The sequence below is a fragment of the Xiphophorus couchianus genome, chromosome 22, assembly GCF_001444195.1.
Source record: "Xiphophorus couchianus chromosome 22, X_couchianus-1.0, whole genome shotgun sequence".
In the NCBI taxonomy this organism is placed as follows: Eukaryota; Metazoa; Chordata; class Actinopteri; order Cyprinodontiformes; family Poeciliidae; genus Xiphophorus; species Xiphophorus couchianus.
Genome location: NC_040249.1, coordinates 13,906,447 through 13,929,443, shown reverse-complemented (window position 1 = coordinate 13,929,443; position 22,997 = coordinate 13,906,447). Strand labels below are relative to the sequence as shown.

Sequence of the window (22,997 nt, the reverse complement as noted above, 5' to 3'; positions counted from 1 at the left end):
AATACAATCTGCTTTAGGATATTTACATTTGTTTTGTAAAGGGAGCCTTTAAGTGTTCGTTGTACTTGGATGTTATGAAACTGAGCGAGGAACAAAGTCTTCAACTTTTATTACAAACTTTTAAATGGCTGTAGTAAAATATTTTGATAATTCTTCACAGAATCCTACAGTATCTGTTAGCTTTGCAAAAAGAAAGGCAATTTTATTTGTACAGCAAAAAGTTTTTACATGATTAGGGGGAAAATGAAACACAATGTTGTGACAAACTAAGAAAACAGTGACAGTCTACACTTAATGATATTCAGATACAGTATTAATCAAAGACAGCCTGCTCTAAATGACTGTTTTTTTTTAGCTTTGATAAAGGAATTCATAATTCAGCAAAAGTAGTTTATCCAAAACCTTTCCCTATATTGTCTTAAATTCATTGTTATGTGACAGACCCAGAATTCTTACTTATTCTTTTTACACATAAAAATCAGAGAAGTTTGGCATGCAGCTAACCTAAATTTATTACAAGTCTCCTGGCTCCAGACAGACAGTCATGTCTTTGTAGGTCTGCAATTAAGAACTAAAGAACCAAATTAAGTTTGTGTTCTTGTCAATCAAATAAAAATCTGATAAAACACATTAGTTTGTGACTGCAACATAAACAAATATGGAAAAAATGAGTGTAAATGCCTTTGTAGGTTTTCACTTAATCATTTAAAAACTCAAACTTTGATGTTGTACAACCGTTACCTGCCTAATTCTACATGCAAAGATCCAGTGTCAAATAACATGAGCATAAACACACAGGCTGTACCTCCTGAACCGCTATCAGTTTTTTCCTTTTGTGTGATTGAATATTCATTTGTCTAAGAGTATAGAGACAACAAATTAAAATTATATATATATATATGTTATTCTATGGTACGGTTAAATTTGTGCCCCAAATTGCATTATCATACTTTCCTTTTCACATTAACCAATAAACTTAATTTTACTTATGCCTTATCAGAAAAAAATTAAGACACTTTTTCTCGTCTTTAAGGAAACCTAAGACATCAGATGTAGAAATAGTCAAGAATGTGGTCACAAGGCCAACTGAGGAATCTTGCAGTGTCACCAATGCCAACTATAGCACATGTGTCAACACACCAAAGTGTTTGAGATTCCACAGAACTCTTGGCAGAACGCAACCAGCTCCCACTAAAACCATAAAACATGCAATCAGCCCAGTTGCAGAAGGGGCAGCGTGACTTGTGTTGCCAAAACAGAAGAAAGATGATGACAAGATACATTTATTTATTAAATCAGACAACAATGAGTGGAAAACTGAGATTTTCAACAACAGACGATTTCACAGAAGTTCCAAGTTCTTAGAATTCCAGAAGACTTCGTTGTAGAGCTTCCTCCAAATCTGTACAAAAAAATTAAAGACAAGATGAGGATTTACAGAAAAAAAGAAAATCACCTTATTCTTTTTTTAAACTTTGCACATTTGATTACTTTTGAGTATAGTCTTAGTATGACTAGCATCAGATCGAATGGCATTGGTTTTAATGTAGACATACTTAGACCAATTAATTCTGAAAATGCTCCATTTCTGATAAAGTGCAATGCAAAAAACTAGAACTGATGTTTTGTGCAATGAACAGCTCCAATCTTCAGACTTTACAGTGACATAATATTTGATTTGTGCTCAGCTAGCAAGAAGGAAAAAATGTCTCTCCGTTACTTTCAGTCCTTTACATGCTTATTGGACATTTTTTGTGTCATTAGAAAATGCAGAAAGAATGAAGCAGCAGGATTTATGAAGTTAATTAGTATAACCAAAGCAGGACTGTGTCAATGGTCAGAGTACTAAGGCTACCAACTGATCTGACAATTACATCAACATGGAAAATATAAGACATGTAAATAATGCAGTAAACATTAAGAATTTTGAAAAAAAAAAAAGTCTATGCATTGTTTACATATTGTAGTAAAAGATGATTTGAGAATAAAAAGAGAAAGTCTTGAGGTGTTTTATAGGTTTATATTCTTATAAAAATGGTTCCATCCATGTAACACAAATTTAAACACGTCAACATCATTTCACACCATGTTGAAGTAAAACTCCTTTACTCTAACAATGGACAGACAGAGCAGCAGGTATCCAGAATAATATTCTTCATCAAAGTTTAAAAAACATTTTAAAAGACAAAAGAACAGATACAGCATGCTTATGGATAGCTTCTGCAAATTACATAACAGGAAGAACTATTTGACAAAAACCCAGGCATAAAAATCAGTCTGGTTTTCTGTAATGGCTGTTGAAAGAGCTTTCAGTTAAATCCATACTAGAGCAGTGAGGACTGACTTTCCCCAAAGAGTCAAATAGGTTTTTTATGGGATTCAGGTCAGTGGAAAAGCTCCGACTAGCCTTTGTTTTTTTCCCCCTTAGGAACAAGCATACTACAAAATAGTGCAGTATGCTGTGTCCCAATAACACAGGTTTCCACAAACTGAACTAGTGGATGTAAAAAGAGTAACATATGTCTGACACATAAAAGAGTCAATGACTCCACACAACTGGCTGTGTGGCTTAGATGGGGAACATTTTCACCAAAAGCCATTAATAAACTGTACTTGTCTTTACTGTTATTCTAGGATTCAACTGGAATATGACTGCATATGACTTGAATTGACCAAGTGTGCAGAGATGACTTTCAAGTAATTCTTCAGAAACAAAGAAGGTAATTGTTTAATTTTAGGTGGATTTGTATAAAATATCAGGATGCTTAGGAAAACATAAACCTCAAATAAAATGTTTCCTCTTTCCTGGATTTGGACCTTTAAATCAATGAACTCCCAACTGTTTCTTCTGATTGTAAAGGATGGAACTCTCCATAGGAAAATATCTGTGTTTAGGCTTTGGTTTATTGGGCATACCAAGCATATCAAATTGTGCAACAAGTTCTGGACAAACCAAGATGGTAACAATCTGGCACTTCTGATGTAGGTAACCATGAATAATATACCGAAGACACATGAATTTACAAATAAATACTCTTCAGGTAATTGCAGCATAAAAGTTCACCATCAATAACAGAAACAAAGCGAGTTATAGTACACACACCCAGGAACTGAATGAAAAACTGTTTCTAGCTGTTATAACAGATCCTTCTAAATAGGAAAATACTCATCACATTTCCTATTAGAAAATAGGAAATGTTAGTCTTAAGACTAACAGGTTTAGTAATAGTTTAGTATGAATACATACCAGCAGACTCTCTTGCAGCCTCTCTTGCTTCTTCTGCGCTCAAAGACAACGCATGACACATTTCTTCATCTATTTGCTCTGGAATAAAAACAGAAAAAAATGCAACTGATTGATTCTAAAAATTTTAACCAATTACCAGGAATCTGATACATACAGAGCATGTCAAATGCTATTTTCACTTCCTGGATATCAAAAGGGCTTTAACACAGAGCATTAAGTTTGCAGATAAATCAATCTGTAATTTCAACTGGCATTTTGCAGCATCCAAACAAAATCAGAATGGCCTGGCTGAGAAAAATGAAAACATACTTTACATATGTCTGACACATATTTTTGGTAGTAAAAATATTTTTTCTTACAGTAAGTGTAATGACCAGTAGCTTGTTTACCTTCATGCCCTTCTGTTTCATCACTGACTTCATTGGTGCTTAAAATCTTCACCAATGTTTCATCTTCAATCTCTGTATAAAGCACAAACCAAGATTGAAATGCGGTACAAAAAATGTGAACAAACAAGAAACTAATTGATTTACCGTCACTTCCTGAATTGATCTCCACAGCATTGATTATTTTTACAGTTTTGGAGTCTGGTTTTGAATCCCTCATGCACTCCTGGGAGCTAAGGCATGGTTCCAGTGTACAGTGCATCGAATGATGATGTTTATGAAACTTCGGCACACTGCTGAAGCTCTCCTGGCACTCTTGGCACACTACGTCAAAGGTTTTATCCAGGTTCAGGGCCGCATGTTTTGTGAGGATATGAGTCTTCATCTGTGCAAAAGAAGGAACAGATACGCAGCAGGGTGCACATTTGTACAGACATTTTCCTTCTGCAGCGAGATTTCTCATGCACCGGGTATAAGTAGCTTTCTTTTCCTCTATGAACCCTTCTCCATCCATACAAGGACATGCATTCTGACTGGTTTCCTCAGCAGCAGGAGGCTGAACAACTTCAGGCTCGTCCATGCAGTAGTAGTCCTTACTGTGAAGTTTCCTGTAATGATCCATGAATTCGTCCTCAGTATCAAACTGCATGCTGTCGCACAGGCCACAGAAGTGGAAACTCTTTATCTGCCCGCCGTGCTCATTCATGCAGTGTCGCCGCACTGTGGATTCTTTGAAGAACTTCTGCGGACAGTGTCCACAGATGAATCTTTGGAAGCTGTGACTACTCAAATCGCTGCAGTGTTTCAACACAGCTGCTTCCGAGTCAAAGACGTCTTCACACATCCTACACATCCAAGTGTGGCCCGCTGTCGAAGAAGGCGTCTCCACCGCGTCCTGCTGCAATTTGGAAGCAGAAGGCGAGGGCAATGATATTTTGATGCTAGTGGAAGGTTTGGCATCGAGGTCTGAGCTGAGGTCATAGGGAACCTCTTTCTCTGTGAGGTAGGTGTGTCCACTGTGGACTTCGGACACATGCAGCAAGATATCTTTGTGCCGGGGCATTTCCACTTTGCACTTGCGGCAGAAGAACAGGAAGTTGGAGAGGTGCGCTCCCCCATGGAAACGGCTCATATGTAGGCGGGCGATTGAAGACTCCCCCATGTGTTTGCCACAAACGCCACACTGGTGGAAAATCTGGTTTGCAGCCAGGAGATGCTTACTAGCATTGCCCTTCTCAGAAAACTGCAGGCCGCATTCACAAAACCAAGCCGCCACCAAGGTCCTGCTGCTGCTGTCGTTCAAGCCTCGGCTCAGTCTTTGTCGTTTGGCTGGAAATCCATGGCGGTCACTCCATTCCTTGTTTATTTTTTGAAACTCAACCTCAAGGCCAGATGATATTCTTTTCTGATGGTTCTCTGCTTTACTTTGACTTTGTTGCATTTCAACAAAGCGACTGTACTGAAGGAGTGCTTTCGCCATTGTTTGATTGACCTCAACTTCGTGTAGCTTCGACTCTTTATGTCTTTCGATTTCAGCCTGGTTGAGAAAGATTTTAGAGCAGGGAATGCACTGGCCTCGGACTTGAAGCTGTTTCATAATGTCCACTATGGTTTTGTCAGACTTGGCCACAGCGCAGCCTTGCCTGCAGTGCACACTAGAAGAGAAACATGAAGAGTAACAGCTAAATAAATAACAGCTACTGAAAACATCAGTGCAAACAGTGCCTTGCAAAGACAGCCAGAAACCTCAAATTTTTCTGTTAATGCATTATAGCCACAAACTATGTTGTATTTTATTGGGAATTACTTGAAAAACCCAAAGATCATCAACATTCAAAATGTACCGAGCCATTTTTGTCCTCATCTCTCCTAAGTAACATTTGTTGGAAGCCACAAAAGCAGCATGAGTCATTGAAAAGAGAGAGCTTATTGAGTCTATAAATGCCAACTTTGTTTAATAGTTTAATTAAAGAACCATTTTTATTTATTTATTTTTTATTTCTTGCACCATTATTATTTATTTGTTTGGAAAAAATGGCTAAAGAAAATTCAAGGAATACTTTTGCAAGGAATTGCACATGTAGAATTAATAAAGTCACGAGAAAACCTACTTGAAGTGAGCTTGAGCTGTCTGATGGGAAATCAGCACTTGGTGACATAAGGAGCAGCGGACCTTGAATGCTACATCCTTACACAAAGCAATGAGACGATCCTTCACAGGATGTGGAACCGGAACTGGCTGCGCTGTTCCTTTTCTTTCTTTAAAAAGAAAGTGAAAGAAGTTCAATGAAAACTTGATCATCCAATTGCTTTTAAGTTTAAAGAAAGCATGTATACAAAGGCCAACACAAATTTATCAATAAGAATATGTGCTGCTACATCATTTGTTAATTAAATCAATAAACCTTACTGGTCATAACGAGAGACTCAGTGAAGTGGTTTTTGTCTGACATGTGCTGAAGACACTCGTCTCGTAAGTTAAAGAGGAGGAAGCAAGCGGGACAGGCAAAGCAAACGATCCGCTGATAAGTTTGATCCAAGTTGTGACTGTCAGTGCTAGACGAGGAAATCTAATAATGAAAAGCAAATCAAGTTTAAATTTGTCAACTGAATATCCACCGTCAGTGATTTCACTGAAAACACACCAACCTTGGATTCAGCGTGTTTCTTCCATTCTTCCTCTGTCTGAAAGCACAAACAGCAGGCAACGCAGGCGAAGAACTCGGATGGACTTCCTCTGAGATGAATTGTTGGGTCACATGGAGAGTGATCAAACCTGCAAAACATTTGCACAAAATGACCCCTTTATGTACGTGGCAAAACCTACACAAATAATCCTGCAGCGTACAGAGAGGCGACATTACCGCTTCAAGTGGCCATCAAGGAGGGAAATGTTCTCGTAAACACGACCGCAATCAATTACTGGGCAAGTGTGACCAGCTGAACTGCTTCTAGGGAAAGCGGCATGAGCGCGTCTGCTTCCTGAACCGGCACTGATCACTCCAGGCTTGGGGCCTAAATAGACACAAAAAGCATAATGATTATTTATATTTAACAACACGCAGAGATCAAAAGAGTAAAGCAATTTGTATTCCAAACAATTCCAGATTTGTTTGGAATATAGATTTACCTGGCATCTTTAACCACATGTCCACACAGCGCTTTGCTTCCATGCTTACACCATTTGCTGAAGAACCAGCCAACTCTTGCTGCCCATGAGCTTTTTGTAAGATTTGTTTTTCCTAAAATAAAAAGGAAAAGCAACAAAGATAGGACAATAAGCACAAAGTTGCGAAAACCAAGAAAGAAACATAATGCCAGTGGTTTAAATGACAAGTACTGATTGTGCAGATCAGAATACACGCAGCATTGCTTATTTATAGTTGTTTATTCTAGGCGTTGGCCACTGGAGGGCACTGTTATAACTTTCTTTGTCGTATCCAATAAAAAAACAGGTGAAAAATTATAATGGATACTTACTTTCATTTTGTTCTTTGATAAACAGAAAAAAACGATTGTAGTAAAAATATCATTATTGTTATTTCAAGCATTGTCCAAATGTTAATTTTTTAATTCAAGATAAATCCTCAAGAAAGGCAGAAAGAGGTCATTGTGAACATTTGGTTTCCGTTATTCATTTGACTCTTCATAACTAAGCAACATAATATGGTGTGACTTGGCAAAAATCATACACATATCAAAAACGACACTTTTTAAGATTACATGCAAAAGCTATGTGTAACAGAAAAGTAACACTGCACAACATCCTGAACATGCTACCACCAACAGGAAATACGCTGGTGGCTGCAATGAAATGGTTTAGATCAGGGGTCTCAAACTCCAGTCCTCGAGGGCCGCAGTCCTGCAGTTTTTAGATGTGCCACAGGTACAAAACACTGGAATGAAATGACTTAATGACCTCCCCCTTGTGTAGATCAGTTTTCCAGAGCCTTAATGACCTAATTATTCTGTTCAGGTGTGGTGCAGCAGAGGAACATCTAAAAGTTGCAGGACTGCGGCCCTCGAGGACTGGAGTTTGAGACCCCTGGTTTAGATCAAAAGCGGAAAAAATAGGAAATTGGTGTTTACAGATTCATCCAATCTGTAAAGACAACTGAACAGAGATTTAAGACTCCAGATATGAAACAGAAAGCTAGAAACACACCCCAAAGTACCTACGGCTATTAAAGAATTTAATGAAGGGTTATGACTTGGGGTGGGTATGAATTTAAAGATTCCAAGTAGTAATATTACACTGCAAGGCATCATATTTAAGGTGCACGAATTCCTTTGCGATGTACAATATTTACAGTGTAAATCTTTATATTTTCTGTTTAAAATACAGTATAGAATGTGATTATTTGCATCTACATGCATTAGAAAGGCAGAAAAAACATTGAACTTTGTTCTTTCAGGTCTTACCTTAAATGCTTTACATTTATCCGCTCTCTCTTTTTTCTCCTGGGCCACCTTATGTGCCAGTCTGTCAAGTGTAGACGCTATATGAGCTTTGTGTCTGTTGATTTTGTCTTCAAGCTAGAAATTTAAAGAAAAATATCACACTTTTAGAAGTTCGTATTACAGATTACCTATTTTGTCACCCACCATGCCAGCCAGTGACGAGCACCCTTCATCCTCACTGTCACTCAGCAGGTCAATGCATTCCAGTACTGGTCTAAAAGGGCCCTCCTGAAGGAAGAACATAGCTTATCATCACAGAAAAACACGACTACACTAAAGATCTATGCTGGAGCTTATTGTGCTTTATTACATTTAATACACATAATTTGACTAAGTAATATTAAAATAAAGATTAATTCATAAGATTAATTAAATAAAATCCTACAATCATAAATGAAAGAATGTAGAACTGATGTGATTTTCTGATAACAGTGCAATGGCTTAACAAAGCTTGCAATTAATGCTAAATGACAGACAAATGACAACTTCAATAAATTAATTTTGTCATCATTTCAAACTGCAGCACTCTAAAAGCTAATAAAAACGTAAAACGCAACGTAAACGTGACCCACCGATACAAACTCTACTTCTTCCAGCTCGTTGTCATCGTCTAATGGGGTTGGTGAAGACATTTAACTTGGAAAAAAACAACAACAAAGTTGGCTGGCAGAATTAGAGCATAATTCAATCTATGCTCAACATTTAAAACCAGTGTTGTTGAAATATAACCTACACACCTAACAGGGGCAGACATGAGCTAGCGCGACAAAATGCCATGTTCAAGTACTTACCTGAATCGAATATAAAATGCTCCACTTTGCATTTATTCGATCAAATCCGTATTTTAAACACATTTTATATTGTCTGTTAGGTGGACTACCACAACATGCAAACTGTATAAATGCTTACCACTTGCTTAACAATTTTAAAGGTTGGACAATCTTGAACAAATATCCCAAACGGTGGGACATTTGTAAGCCTTACTAGCCTTACAAGTAGCTAGTAATGCTAGCTACTTGAGAAGTGCAACCATAGCAATGTCTTGATTTCGCTAAACTACTCCACAATCATAAAAGCGTGACTCTTTTTTCAACATATAGATCAAACTGAATAGCTCGTTTACCAAATTTCTCCTACTGGTTTCTCCGTGTGCAGGGTGGCGACTAGCTCCTGCAAGACTCCAAATCAACTTGACCGCAGCTAAACCAGTCTGCTACGTCATGACAAGCTTGTGCGCTTCTTTCTTATAGCGGTGTGTGCCGGACAGGCGGAGTCTATATTTTTCTGTCGCTACGTTAAAGTATCCACCATGATGTGTTGCCAGCAGTTAAATCGGATATATTTACTTATATTTTAACAGAGTCATGTCACAACTTAGTTAATCCCCTCTGAGTTATTTAATCTAAATTTGTTTAAATTTACAGCAGTTAACTGACCACTCATCTTTTGCAATGAGCTCCAGGTCTTTTAGACAGTCTTGGATAGGCTATAGCTAAGTGTGCTTTTGGTGGAATCCAAAAACGTAAAATTTGAATTAAATTTTTTTTTAATTTTGTGAATGTGCATCTAACATCAGTATCAGGACAAACCACGCAGTCACACAACCTTATTTAAAACTTATAGATCAGAACTGAAATTTGCTCGTTTTTAGTTCCTATTTTATTAGCTTATTTAATTGAGTCAAATTTCTTAAGTTGTATTGTGGCTGTGTTTGCAATTTTATTTGTTTTATCAAAACTGGTCTCTCTTATAAGAGATCTTAGTGCTCAATAAGATGATCTCAATGATGCCACTCACAATATGACGGAGGTGTTGACGCATGGCCTTGAAGCTCTTCTCTTCTGGATATGCTGTCAAACGTCAGAATAACTTCCCACATGTCTGGGCTCGTTTCCTAGGAGACGTGGGACATTGTGGCCAGCTTCTGTGCTATTTATGTCTGAGTCCTAGTCTCACCATCACAATTCACTTTGATTAGGCTACAATCAAAATCAAATGCGCACATTTTTCTGTAGCCTCATGAAGCAATCAGAGGTCTTCCATGCTTTGCTTTTGTGATAATACATCTGCTCCTCAGTTTATTTTATTCCTGTTTGACTCTCATTTTACTGCAGAAAATTTACATCATCCAAAGTTTATAATCAGCGCTGGATTATGACCAGAAAAGGTTTCTATGTGGTGATTACCTTCCCAAATTCTGAAAATGCTAGAATACAATCCCATTTTATGTATATTATTTACCAGATAGGTATTTTTTGGACATCAAGATCTGTATCACACTGGAAAGCCACAGACTATTACCAAACAAAACTGGCAGAAAAGCATTCATCGTTTAGCATCTGAACTGGGCTGACACAATGTGACTGACACAGATATCCGTCCGACCGTCCAATAGGACAGTGTGAAATATTGCAGCGTTATCCTGGTGGGCAGGCCACTCTGCAGCAGACGCAGCGCTGCCTGGGATAAATCTGCTGACTCTCCCTGCCCCTTGTGGAAATGAAATAAATAATAAAAGATGCGCCTCTCTGCTGAGTCATGCGTTGTACCTCACAAAAATTACATCTCTAGCCTGGACTGTCCACTTTAACCCTGTGCGCTCTCCACGTTTTGCAGTGTGATACTCCACGTATGCCAACGAACGTCTTTAGCCGCATCCCGAGCTCTGAGTGGTGAAAAGGCGCACAGGAGAGGAGGCAACTGTCTGGAGCAGAAGGAGCTGTCCTATATTTCGCCTTATGATGATCGCTGCGGCGTTTTTGGTCCTGCTAAGGCCATACAGTATTCAGTGTGTTCTGTTGCTTTTGCTGCTTTTGCTCGGGACTATTGCGACGATTTTATTTTTCTGCTGCTGGCATCGCAGGCTCCGAAATGGGAAACATCCTATGAAATCTGTGCTATCCGGGGGACGCTCCAGGAGTCGCGGTGAGTACAGCGCAGGCCAGCCGCATCTCACCATCCCTAACTGCTTAGTCTACATTATTGTGCATGCTGTTTTCTGCATTCGTGCGGTAGTAATTAACAGACATTATAAATCTGAGAATTATTGTGCAGTTTCACACTTTAAAAGAGTGTTTGATCAAAGTCTAATGTAATATCTGTTATCTGTTCTGTAGTTGGTCTCCGAACGCATCATTTTCGATCGGAGGTAGGATAACCTTTCACATTGTTTTGTCATTAATACACTGACTAAAGTTTGGTCAAGTAGGCCACTTCTGAAATACATGAGCTTCACAAAGTTAGGTTCTTTGAACTTTTACCCAGGACTGCATGACTATTTCAGGCACTGTAGATGTGCGCAATGCGCAACCATTATCAATAAATAATGTTGGCGAAGAGGTTTTGCAGTTTAAATGAATTAAGACTTTGCATGTGCTCTTATAATTGTCAAACATGAGGTAATTGAACCAACAGAAAGCCTTCTAATTCAGGCCAAATAAAAACCAAAACAACATATTAATCTAGATAATGTGTTTGTTTTTCTTGCTTGCTTTTCAATCCAAACAAATCATGAAAATTGTCTAAATCAAGTGTGAAAAACTGCCTTAGCCTTATACCAGGATTTCTGTGTTTTGCTGGAACTTTCTGACATATGAAAGACGTGGTTTCAGTATATCTGGAAAGTAATATATTTCTGTAATGTTAGTACAAACTGATATTTTCCATCCGTTTTAAAATAAAAAATCAAGAGCTAGTTTAACATAGTAGGTCATGTTATTGAACCCTTTGGGTTCAATACAGAATCCAGGGAGATTCTGTTCTCATAGAGTATCGTATTCAAGGACATCAAGGCTGTTGTGGACCTTCAGTTAAACCATATCCTTTTGTCTCCTAATAAACCTTCTAGAGTGAGAAAAACAAAAGTAGGTGCAAAAAGCTTATTTTTAATTCTATTTCAACATGAATTTTAAGATTTATACAGTTCTCCCTGTTAAAATTCCAAATGCCTGAAAGAAAAAAATATATAATAATTAAAATTCTTTAAACACATGTAATAAGATATGTGTCTTGTACAACTCAATTGTGCAGAACACATGGAAATCAAGCAAATATCTTTTTCTTGACTTCCGAAAGTCAAGCGAACTTTCAGAATGTGTTTTTATAGTGTGTTTACACAATCTTTGATGCAATTTCTGCATTGAGACTTTTTTGTTAGAACTCTGTAAGCATCTCACATCTTGACTTGACAGATTATTATTAGTCACCTCTGCCTGCAAAACTTCTCAAAATCAAATATGTTCCAAGTTGTAGGATCCCCTCTGGTAACCTCACAGTCTTTTTGTCAGATTTAGTTCTTGACAAATGGACTTTACAGAATGTAAAGCCCATACCAGAGCTTTACATTCGGTCTCATGAGATCATTTTATTTTGGTGATTGATGAAATCGCTCTTCATTTGTGCCTTTCAAAGACATAAAAGTTTGGGACAAAATTAAATAATATTTTGACATATTTTTAACTTAATTTGCTTTAACAAAATCTCAGTTCCATCTAAAGATAAATAGGCAAAATAACTCCATAAGACTATGCTGCCACCATCATATTCCATGAATATAGTGTTTTTGTCGGTGACAAGCAATTTGTTGCTTAATCCCCATCCGTCCGACCTCTTTGTGTTTCAGTATTTTACATTTTTGATTATTTACTAGCGTTTATTTATTTCCTCAGCTTTTCCACAGCCTTTTCCATGCCTGAGTGCAGCTTGCTCATCCCATCCTTGTCTCTGTGTTTGGGTCTCTGCCAGTCATGGCAGTGTGTTTTTTGTGCCAAACCTCCTATTTGAAATTATGGCCTAAAAATTCAAGTTAGGTCTCATGAGTCCATTACACAAGGTTTTAGGAGATTTTAGAACAACAAGGACAGGTCATCTTAATTTCAACAAGACGAGTGTTGCTATAGTTGTTGGGGAATGTGAACTTAAGAAGACTGAAGATTGAAATCTGATCAAAAGGGGTTTCAACAAAGCATGCACATTTATGCAACCAAGTAACTGCAGTTTTAATTTTCTTACAATTTTCCATCAGCATATATATGATTTTCACCTCAATTACACAGCAGTAAATATTGAAATTATTTATTCAAGTCAAAATGTTTACATCTCAAAATTGCTCATTTTAACAGAGGTGCAATAACCAGTTTATTCAAGTTTGTTCTTCTTCAGGGTTTTTCACATTACATGTTTTTCACATTTGGTGTGGGAAGCACAAAATGTTTTTCACATTTGATGTGAAAAACATCTAGAACTCAGGATTTTTGCATCTTTAAATGTGAGACAGTTTCTGTGTTGAATGTGTAACATCTGTGCCTTTTTGACATTTCATTGTTTGTCACAGGGTTTCAGACACAGTCCACGTCACCTAAGAAGGACCGTGCACGCCCGAGTGACGGAAGAAAAGCCCAGTCTAGTCGAGGTTCCAGAGAGTGAACCTGATGTATCCTCGACTGTGAGAAAACGTAAAGTGAAGAAGAGACTCCCACCAGAGTTTTACCAATCTGTGCAAGTCACTCCCACTCGTAAAGCTGTAGGTATCCCTCCCTAATGGTAACCATCATTAACACAGATGATGAAGTGGTACAGGTTATTTGATTTATCCACTATTGGGGCCTCTGTGTGCTTTTGAACATTTAGGATCTTAAAAACATGTTTATTTAAAGGGCTTGCATATAGGTGTGCTTTTGAACTTTGATCTCTACATAGGTAATCTCTGGACAGTTATTATGCGTAAGAATTATGTGACATATGAAGATAAAATCTGCCATTTCATTAAATTATGAGTGATCTACTAACATATACAAGTAGCAATTGTTAGCACAACATAAAATAAAGCCCCCTCTGAATAATTTTAGGGGATATTAATGAAATTAATACTATTTTCTTTTGAGGAACTGGGACGGAGAAAAAAAAGGTATTTTTAAGAAGAAACCAGAGTGAAACGTGTGTAAGTGGAAGTTTTGAGTAATAAAAAATATTGATTGAGAATCAAATTTCAAGTTTACACATTTATACAAAAAACGTCACATAGCTTGTCATTGAAATGGTGATAGTTGTTTCTTGCCTGCTACAACGTTGCGGTTCAAAATAATTCATTTTTATGGTAATATTTGAGTTTTATTCAGTCCTCTTGTTCAAGCTGGTACCTGCTGTTAGTCCAGCCATATCTGTTCATTTCAGTCCCTCAGCTTTAATTGTAAACATGATATGCCCTGCTTATTATGTGCCATATGGCGCAAAGGTTTTATTCTCAGCAGAGCACTTTACCTTTTCAGATTGTGTGGTCAAAATGTTAAGGAGAGACAGAACCCATTTCCTGATCAGAACAATGATTGCTTGCTTTTATTGTCTAGCTGGAAAAGTACAAAGAGCTCTAAGCATATGGGATTATCGGGTGTGGACACATTGGTTCCTTTGGAAAGTTGGCCGTCCAAATATTTGTATGAACGTTACTTAAAACATATATTCATGTATAACAAATATTTGAAAATATATATTTCATATATTACACAAAAACTACTTACCACTTTCACACCGCAAATGTCATTGTATTTCATTGGGATTTACATGATAGACCAAAACATAGTAATGCATAATTATAAAGTGGCTGGAAAATTATAAAAGATTTGATTATAAAAAATATCTAATAAGTGTGGTACTTATTTGTGGATAATTTTCTGAATGAAAGCTTCAAGTGTTTGGGGAACATCTCCTTTGGTTTTGCACATACACTGGGACTTTTGCTACTTATTTGCAAATTTGCTCAAGCTCACTCAGACTAAATGGAAAGCATTTGTGAAATGCTATTGTTAAGTATTACTAAAATTTTTAGTTGGCTTTAAGTCATTCTAATTCATATTTATGCTTTGAGCAAAAACCGTTGCAGCTCTGATTTATGTTTTGTGAAGGTGAACTTCAACCCTCACCCTATCTATTCTGCAGTAGTTGTAGTTGTGATCTCTTCGTTAAATTTTGTGTTATGTTGGAAGTGACTAATAGTTCAAAGGAACCTATTGATCTGTGTAGTCCTGTTATTTGCTGTATGATAGCTGGAGATCACAGGGACACATTGGTTTTTAATCATTGCAGTCTTCAACAAACACGATCCAGCATAGCTGTGCCAAAGCTTGGTTTTACATAATTTTTTGTCACCAATTTTACTTTCAACTAAGCAATAATTTCCATAAATTGACCATAAGTGTAACATAAACAGACACGTGGCAGAATTCGTAAAATTAGCAAATTTGTAAAATCACAAGAATCCCACGATGACCAAACATATTTTACCATGTCAGGGTTCAGCCTGAATCAGAAAAGAAGCAGTAATTTGTATAATTAGGCTTATTATCATTCCACCCTCTTTTGTGGTACAGTCCTAGATTGTCAAGATGACAGATTTACAGTGGTTGTGTCGATAAGAACATGTCTACAGTGTTTAATCTGTTTAACTGGTCCAGACCAGTGCAAAGGAGCTAATGACAACACATTTTATTGACAGAAAGGGAAACCGATGCAGACGTGTCTTATTTCATGTCTAACTCTTAAAGACGTTCGCTACCTGCACGAATCTTGTCAAAAACTAAATGTTTTATCAAATGAGCATGAAAACTTTGTGCTTTTTTTCATGTTTTACTCACAATGTTTTTTTAAACTTGCCAACCACAGTGTAGACTTTGCCAAGTAATAATTTAAGGTCACTCCCTGGAGAGAAATGAGTCATTGTGAGGTGGGTCTCTGATCTTTCTTGTATCCTTGCTTCTACAGGGATTCTGTACAGTGTCAGATTTACTCAGCTAAATTTTCATTTTCCCCTGGAAAAACAGGATATCTTAAGCCATATATCCTTTCACTTTTTCATATTTTGAATAAGCGGGAGTATGATCATAATATAAATGTAACATTAAGCTGCCTCTGGATGACTCAGTTTTAATCTGATGAAACAGGAGGCAGTGATGCTGCTATTATTCACAAAGTGTTGCTTTCATCAGTTCTGCAGCATCTATTTTAAACGAGAAGTGATTCTGCGGGCCCTGCTGAAAAATTCTTTACACAAACAATAGACATCTAGTCTATTTATAGATGCAAAAGAACAAAAGTGGATAGAAATGCCAAACTCCTATTTTGCAAATATGTGTCCCTGAAGTCTAAAAAAAAAAAAAGCATACATATTTTAACTGTTGTGGGTGCAGAAAAAGAAAAAGTAACTTTACTAGGCTTTTAAAGTTATGGTAGTATAATAAATAATAGGTTTCTTTTTTGTTTTTAAGAATTTGTAAAATATTTACAAAAGAGTGTTGCACCCATTTGTAATCAGAAATGATTATATGTTGAATGTTTCATTCATTGTATTTTATTAGATTTTTATTTAATTATCAAGATGTCTGCACAGGGACTGTTCACCTTATGTTTATATCAGCTACTATTTTAGCACAAGATCCATGTGTTTCAGACAGCATAAAATGACTTATCACAAACAGGGTGATACATCAGATTTAAGAGGAAGTTGATTCCTGGACTAAAGTTTCAATAGATATATTGATAGGTACACATCAGTGTCAAAGTTTTGAGTCATATTTATATTTTTTCTGTCTAACACATTTCTCTTAAACTCATCATCATTTCTAGAAATGTCTTCATCAATCCAAAAGGTGGGACAAAATGTTTAAGAACCATGCCACCCTGTATATGGTAATGTAACTCAGTCACTGAAGCAAACCAAAGACAAAGAAGGAGGCATGGACCACGGATTATGCACTTGTTGCATTTTGTTTGTGAAGTAAGATTTTCTGAGTTCCCAGTCAGTAATATAACATAAACACCTTTTCAAAAAGTTGCTTATTCGTTGTCTATTGTTGTGCCAAAAATTATTCACACCCCTGACTGGTTTAGCTTTAAGATAACTTTTTAATTTTGCTAAAATGTTTGCTAAATAGAACATCAACTTCTATTGATGTTGACATTTTGGAGTTGCCCAGTCAGAGTCCCAACTGGAATCTGGTAGAGAATCTGTGGAAGGAGCAACAGATTATCGCTTTGGCAAGGAGATGTTCCATTGTCACATGGAGCTCTTCAGACAAATAATACACAGACTGTTATAATAACAATAAAATAATACTGACAATATCAGCAAAAAAAAGCACCTTGCCAAATTGATTAAGCATGTGATTGCTATAATAATAACAGTAATAATAATATTTTTCCACTGATAAATGTTTTTCAGCATCATTTTTGTAGGAGTGTACTGATTTATTTACACCAATTTCCTTTATTTTGGGAGATAGGTGATTGGCTTGGGAAACCCTCGATTTGATCTACCTCAACAAAGGTCTGAAAATCAACCACTGTCCTCTTATGCTCTGTGGAGAGAGAGATTTGACTGAAAGACTGGCCCACCAGGTCATGTATGCATGCTTGCAGTTAACTCACCAGCACCAACTCAACCACTTTATTGCTATGTTAAACAACATTCCAGACAAAAAATAAATAAGGGTATCGGCCAAAATCTGAAACGGCAGGTCAGGCACAGATCGTTAATAGGTGATTGACCAAAAACCTGCAATCAGTGCACCTCTACCTATTTATAAAGAAATGTAAGTAATAACTATTTTTTGATTGATAGCTTTTATGCTTTTGTAGTAACTTTTGAGAGATGCTTGTCTCATTTTTTTATAGACTTTTTGATCATCTGATAGATTTTCTTTCAGTTTTATTCAATCCAATTATTGAATAAAACCTCCATCTGTTCAATTTTCAAAACTTAGTAAAGTAACAATAAAAACAATAAGTTAATTATTTTGCTGCTCCTCCAAGCCTTTGGGCCCGATGCAACTGCCCTGGAAAGCCCTGTTAAAGTCCCTGATCACCAGGCAAACTGAACGTGATTGTACAAGTATATAATTCACCCAACCCTCTTCCTTAGGGATGTGTTTGTCTTTATTTGCTCTATTGCTCAAACTGGGAGTGTCAGGGTGCAGCAGGAAATGACTACAGAAACAGAGGCATTCACCCCTTACTTTAGCCAATGAATAGCCAAACTTAAAGAATCTTAAAGGAACCAATGAATTTTGGTAACAGAAATCTTCATGCGCAACTAAACTTTTCTCAGGTAACTATCCTATGATAGGTGAAAAGACAAGTTCGTGCGTTCTTTGTGCTGAGCCCTACATTTTGTTGTGGAATTACGTCTGAAGTCACCATTGTGAAAGCAGCGTGTCTCTGGAACTTATTGTACCCTTTATGAGGGGGATGTTTACAGCCAACAGCTTCCTTTGTGTAAGAGATGGCGCTCTAACACCGCCGACAGAACCGAAGCTGCTGCTGCTGTTGGCTGCCGGGTATGACGCGCAGACACATGCAGTCTGCTCTCCCATCACGGTTTAGCTCAGCTCAGCCTCGACACACAGCACCCACCGGCATCATCCTCTGTCGGTCCTCAGGAAATCTTGCATCACTCCGCATCCCTGATGCTGCCTTAAGGGGGAAACAGAGTCCGGAGCATCCCTGGAAGGGTGTGGCACCCCTAAAATAAATGACTGAAGGGAGAAGCTAATGATGCCCGAATAGGATTATATATTTTTTCCTTCTTTTTCTTCTTCCAGCTGACAGGTCTCCATGTATACTGTGGTAAGTCTTAGACTTGACCTGGCGGGGGAGCTAGATGCTATTGCTTTTCGTCTTGCTTTTATTTGGCTCAGTATTTTATTGTTTTGGGTCACTGTGAACTGGTGGCCCATGTCACTCATAACATGCACGCACATTACGCACCTTGACTAGTCATGGTGAGAAAAATGCGATCACAGCCTGGCGGTGTTTTCTGTCCTTTTAGCCTTTCATCTATATGTGTGCGTATATATGTGTGTGTGCGTGTGTGTGTATAATCAAGACATTGTTCGTTTCCTTTTGTCTCACAGAGCTCTAGTTCGGGGAACCCTTCCCTGCACTGTTCCATGTCTTCCTCGGCAGACATCTCTGACGAGGATGACTACAGCAGTGTCAAATCCGGATCGGCGTCGCCGGCACCCGGCGACACGTTGCCCTGGAACCTGCCGAGACACGAGCGGTCCAAGAGGAAGATCCAGGGAGGATCCATACTGGATCCAGCGGAGAGAGCTGTGCTCAGGATCGCAGGTGAGGGACGCGCACCTTGTTAAGTTAGAGAGAGAGATCGAGAGAGAAAACAAATCAAAACAAAGACTGAATGAGCAATAATGGGATTTATGTGTGGTTATATTATCCGTGATGTTGTTGATGTGCTCCTATGTATTTAGAATTTCCTATGGATATTATTTTCAACGTTGAATGTTAATGAAACAATAAGACCTTTAAGAAATCAGGTTGATAAAAACGTGATGAAATGCGTGGTGAGCTGCCTTTATGGCACCTAATCGTTTTATAGTGTTACTTTGACACATCTTGATATCATAAAATTGCAGTCATAACTGCAGCGTCCTGTCTCAATTAAAGCTCATAAAGATCTGTTCTGACAGTAAAATCCCAGTTGATTTAAACACAGAATAAACATAACTTTACTTTTGTGGATTTATGAAAGTTACAAGAAATCAATAGCAGGTATGGAGAGCAATTGAAAGTGCAATAATACTAACGGATAAAATTGACCGGACGCTCATTTTTTTGACACTGTAAAAAATACATTCATGTATTTACAAACTATTTTGGTTAGTCTTCTGGACCGGTTCTGCTAATAAAATAAATATAATAAAAAAACCAACAATTTGGTTTTAATTCTGATTATTCTGATTCTCAATCAAAATTACAAATATCACACCAGTCCTCCACAAGTTCTAAAAAAAACCCTCAAGAATTTAAGTTTCCAGGCAAGTTGTTAAACAGTGAACACATCATGTCTGAAGCAGAATCTTGAGCATAATAAGCATAACACTATGGCCACAATGCCATAAAGAAGACAGTGAAGTATTTTGCTTGAATGTGAGCTGATACATGTATCACTGTAGCCTATAAAGTTTTTTGTAAATTTTACAACACTTAACAACTGGATGGCAGTAAGTTAGTCATTTCATTTGCAGTACCGATATTTTATATTCAGTTGTGTCTTATTTTTCAACGCTATAGTTTTATATACTACATGTTTGAATTAATTATATGTAAAAAAAGGCATCTTGTGAGGAGCACCACAGGTTCCAGGAGTTTGAGATCGAAAGCTAAGTAGTGACTTGGAATTTCTTTTTTGTATGTTACATGTTAATGTTGAAACATAAGAAATTTTAAAGAGACATATTGTTGTTAAAAGGGCATTTTCCACTTATGGAAACAGTTTGCATCTACAGATTAAAATGGCACATGGTCATATGGTCATATGCTATAAAGAAAGCAGTAGCTTTGGAAAACAATGAAAAGGTTGTTTACATTAATATTTAATGCTGTCAATTTTTTTTTTTATCCATGACATTAAAATAATGTCGGCCCATTTTTAGTAATATTTTCTTCAGAATCTAACTAAGTCTGGTTTAGTAAGACTGTGCAATATACAACAATTAAACACATTAGTTTTAATTTCAGTTTTGGGTTGGGTTGTGAAGACGGGCATTGATTATTTTTTACAGTGCAGTCCTTCCTATCAGTCTTGTAAAATCACAGAGGAAGCGTTTTCTATTGGTCAGACCGCAGACAAGGGAGGGCTTCAGGGCGTTTCCTTCAGAACGACAACAGCGCCGATCACTCTCAAGCCCACAGCAAATACACACAAGCGCATGAACACACAAGCATGTAGAGCAACACAACGACACACATGCTGTGTCCCATTCCGTCTCTGGTGAGCGTCCAGTTTGTGAAGCCCGGGTTATGGCTCAGTACGCGCCGCAGGGGTATGTGCTCTCGGACGAACAGGAATACCTCCAAGCCTATGAGGACGTATTGGAAAAATATAAAGGTAGGAGCGGATCTTTAACGCGAGGCTTTTTAAGCGATGAAGAAATCTGCCCGGTCACTGCTTGACAGTTAAGTGGCTAAATGTCAGCCTGCTCCCTTTTCCTCTCTGCTGACTGGCAGGTTTCAATGGGAGAATGGGAATATTTCCCGCATGACATCACATTAAGTCTGAATTTTAGAAAGAAAAAAACAAATTTTTATAACAATAGTGCTTATCGTGATTTAAATTGATAAAAAAGTAAAGGGCAGAAAATAAGAAAAAAACAGTAATTATTTACATGTAGTTTGCTTGCTTAAAACCTAATAAGCTCTGTTACTTTGTCAGAGTAAAGGTCTGTATATTTTTGGAATTCTGTAAATTCTCCTTTAATAATACACATGCGCAAAAGAATTGCACGTCTAACAATTTATTCTGTTGAGTTGTAAACTAACTTCCAAATGAAACAAAAGAAACATGCTTGGTAATTCTTGGAAAGGTTTATTAATAATTAGAATATCAGTGAACTGACTTGTATTTGTCCTGTTTACCTAAAATGCCATTCTCTTATTACTGTAGAATATATTTTCAACATTTAAAACAGCCGAGAACATTGTGGCTTGAACATGGAGGAGACATTTGGCTTATACTATTGTTCAATGTAAAGTTTAAAATTATTCTGTAATTGCAATACATTTTTCAAAAGAAAAAGAAGTTTAAACGTGTACTGAAAACATTAATTGACCATATTTGATTGATTTTATCACATACCTCATGGTTTCTTGGGACCAAACCTAGCAAATAGCTCCAGTTATGTTTTGCAGCAAGGCATGGGCCAATGTGATATTAGGATGATTACATTAAATAAAAATAACAAGGTTACATGATGTCATAGTAATGTTATCTATTAAATTACTTGTTTTGAGTTTGTTGCACGTACTAGAACAATTACCCTCCACATTTAGAAGTCCTCTTTTGAGTGACTAAATTGGATAGAATTATCATGAAAAAGTATCCTTCTTGCGATTCTTCTCTTTATAAAGTAGCACAAGTGCTACAAACTGATAGTAGTACTTCAGCTTGTACTACAGTCTGTTGTTGCTCATTTGTTGCTAGCTTGTTGGGCTAGCAGCAAGTGGGGTTGAGGCAGCACTCTGCTGAAGTAGTTCATTCTATTGGTCACCAGTATTCAGTGAATGAAGCCTCCTTACTAAATCATAGACACACAGTGCTTGGTGAGCCATTAGCATGACCAAATTAGTTACAAAGTGGATTCAGGACAAGTGATTATTTTTGGAGTGACCATCACAACATTAGCTGGTAGATTAGTTGGGCTAGCTACAGGTATCCTTTATATCCAGAGAAGGCACTTTATCTCGATTCAGAACTTCAAACCATATGAACAGTATGACAAAAAAAATCTGTTTTAAACCTCGTAAACTTTCATACAGTAACCATCCCTATTTGTTTAGTTGACTTGGTTTGATTTCTTGTACAGAGATAAAATTCATTGTGTGGTGCTGTTATGACCCGTGAAGTCTCCCATATCAGGCAGTACAATATCTTATAACATGGCTCAAAGTCATCTTACATCAGCAGCTCATGTCACTTCTCATTGCCATGCCTCTTGAGAGTACCACATTAATTAGAATCATTCCATCACAGATTCGAGGTCCACTCTGCTTGAGCTTGGCAATATCAGACACATGTATCCTCAGGTCAGACCTGAAGACATAGAAACAGGCTAAATTCAAACTGACAGCAGTGGTTTTTGAACTCTTTGTGTCTCAGTAAAACGCAGAGTAAGTCAGTAGAACAATAAGCAACAAATGCCTTGCTCTTTTGTGAATACTCAGCATATGTGTGCATGTTCTTTCAGCTGTTGAGGATTTTTTGTCAGTAGGCCCAGTCAGCTGTGCTGGAAGGGCTCTGAAGGAGTCATATGATGGAGCATCATTAGTAATCCATAGCTGTTGTCTTCAGGCAGATGGGGTGTGACAAATAGAAAGCTTACTTATTTCCTGTGTTT

General features: G+C 37.4%; 2 protein-coding genes across 4 annotated transcripts in view; one reads left to right on the top strand and one right to left on the bottom strand.

Moving 5' to 3' along the window:
- Window positions 1–181: 181 nt before the first annotated feature.
- Window positions 182–9,349, bottom strand: znf451 (zinc finger protein 451). The gene is made up of 13 exons (XM_028006593.1): window positions 9,218–9,349; window positions 8,667–8,730; window positions 8,239–8,322; window positions 8,056–8,169; window positions 6,764–6,875; window positions 6,498–6,648; window positions 6,283–6,409; window positions 6,044–6,203; window positions 5,745–5,892; window positions 3,781–5,288; window positions 3,637–3,708; window positions 3,248–3,325; window positions 182–1,402 (listed from the first exon to the last, which is right to left on the bottom strand). Exons 2-13 carry the CDS (start codon window positions 8,724–8,726, stop codon window positions 1,362–1,364), a joined length of 2,655 nt encoding a protein of 884 aa, XP_027862394.1. The 5' UTR covers window positions 8,727–8,730; window positions 9,218–9,349; the 3' UTR covers window positions 182–1,361.
- Window positions 9,350–10,602: 1,253 nt separating this feature from the next.
- dst (dystonin) overlaps window positions 10,603–22,997 on the top strand; it is a 113,304-nt gene continuing 100,909 nt past the window's right edge. Inside the window, exons 1-4 of one of the 3 annotated variants that reach the window (XM_028006944.1) lie at window positions 10,603–11,019; window positions 11,211–11,242; window positions 13,427–13,615; window positions 18,996–19,212. In XM_028006944.1, coding sequence (XP_027862745.1) covers window positions 10,833–11,019; window positions 11,211–11,242; window positions 13,427–13,615; window positions 18,996–19,212 — 625 coding nt within the window. In that variant the 5' untranslated portion in view covers window positions 10,603–10,832. Of the gene's footprint in view, window positions 11,020–11,210; window positions 11,243–13,426; window positions 13,616–18,995; window positions 19,213–20,827; window positions 20,993–22,997 lie in introns of those variants that run through there. The other 2 variants (XM_028006950.1, XM_028006946.1) reach the window with 2 other exon arrangements.

Bases quoted from the DNA above. Each gene is read 5' to 3' on its own strand.
- znf451 (XM_028006593.1), bottom strand. From the start codon at position 8,726: ATGTCTTCACCAACCCCATTAGACGATGACAACGAGCTGGAAGAAGTA. The intron at 6,876-8,055 runs GTAAGACCTGAA...TTTTTATTTTAG, and splicing joins ATAAATGTAAAGCATTTAAG to GAAAAACAAATCTTACAAAA. The intron at 6,649-6,763 runs GTAAATCTATAT...GTGTCTATTTAG, and splicing joins CATGTGGTTAAAGATGCCAG to GCCCCAAGCCTGGAGTGATC.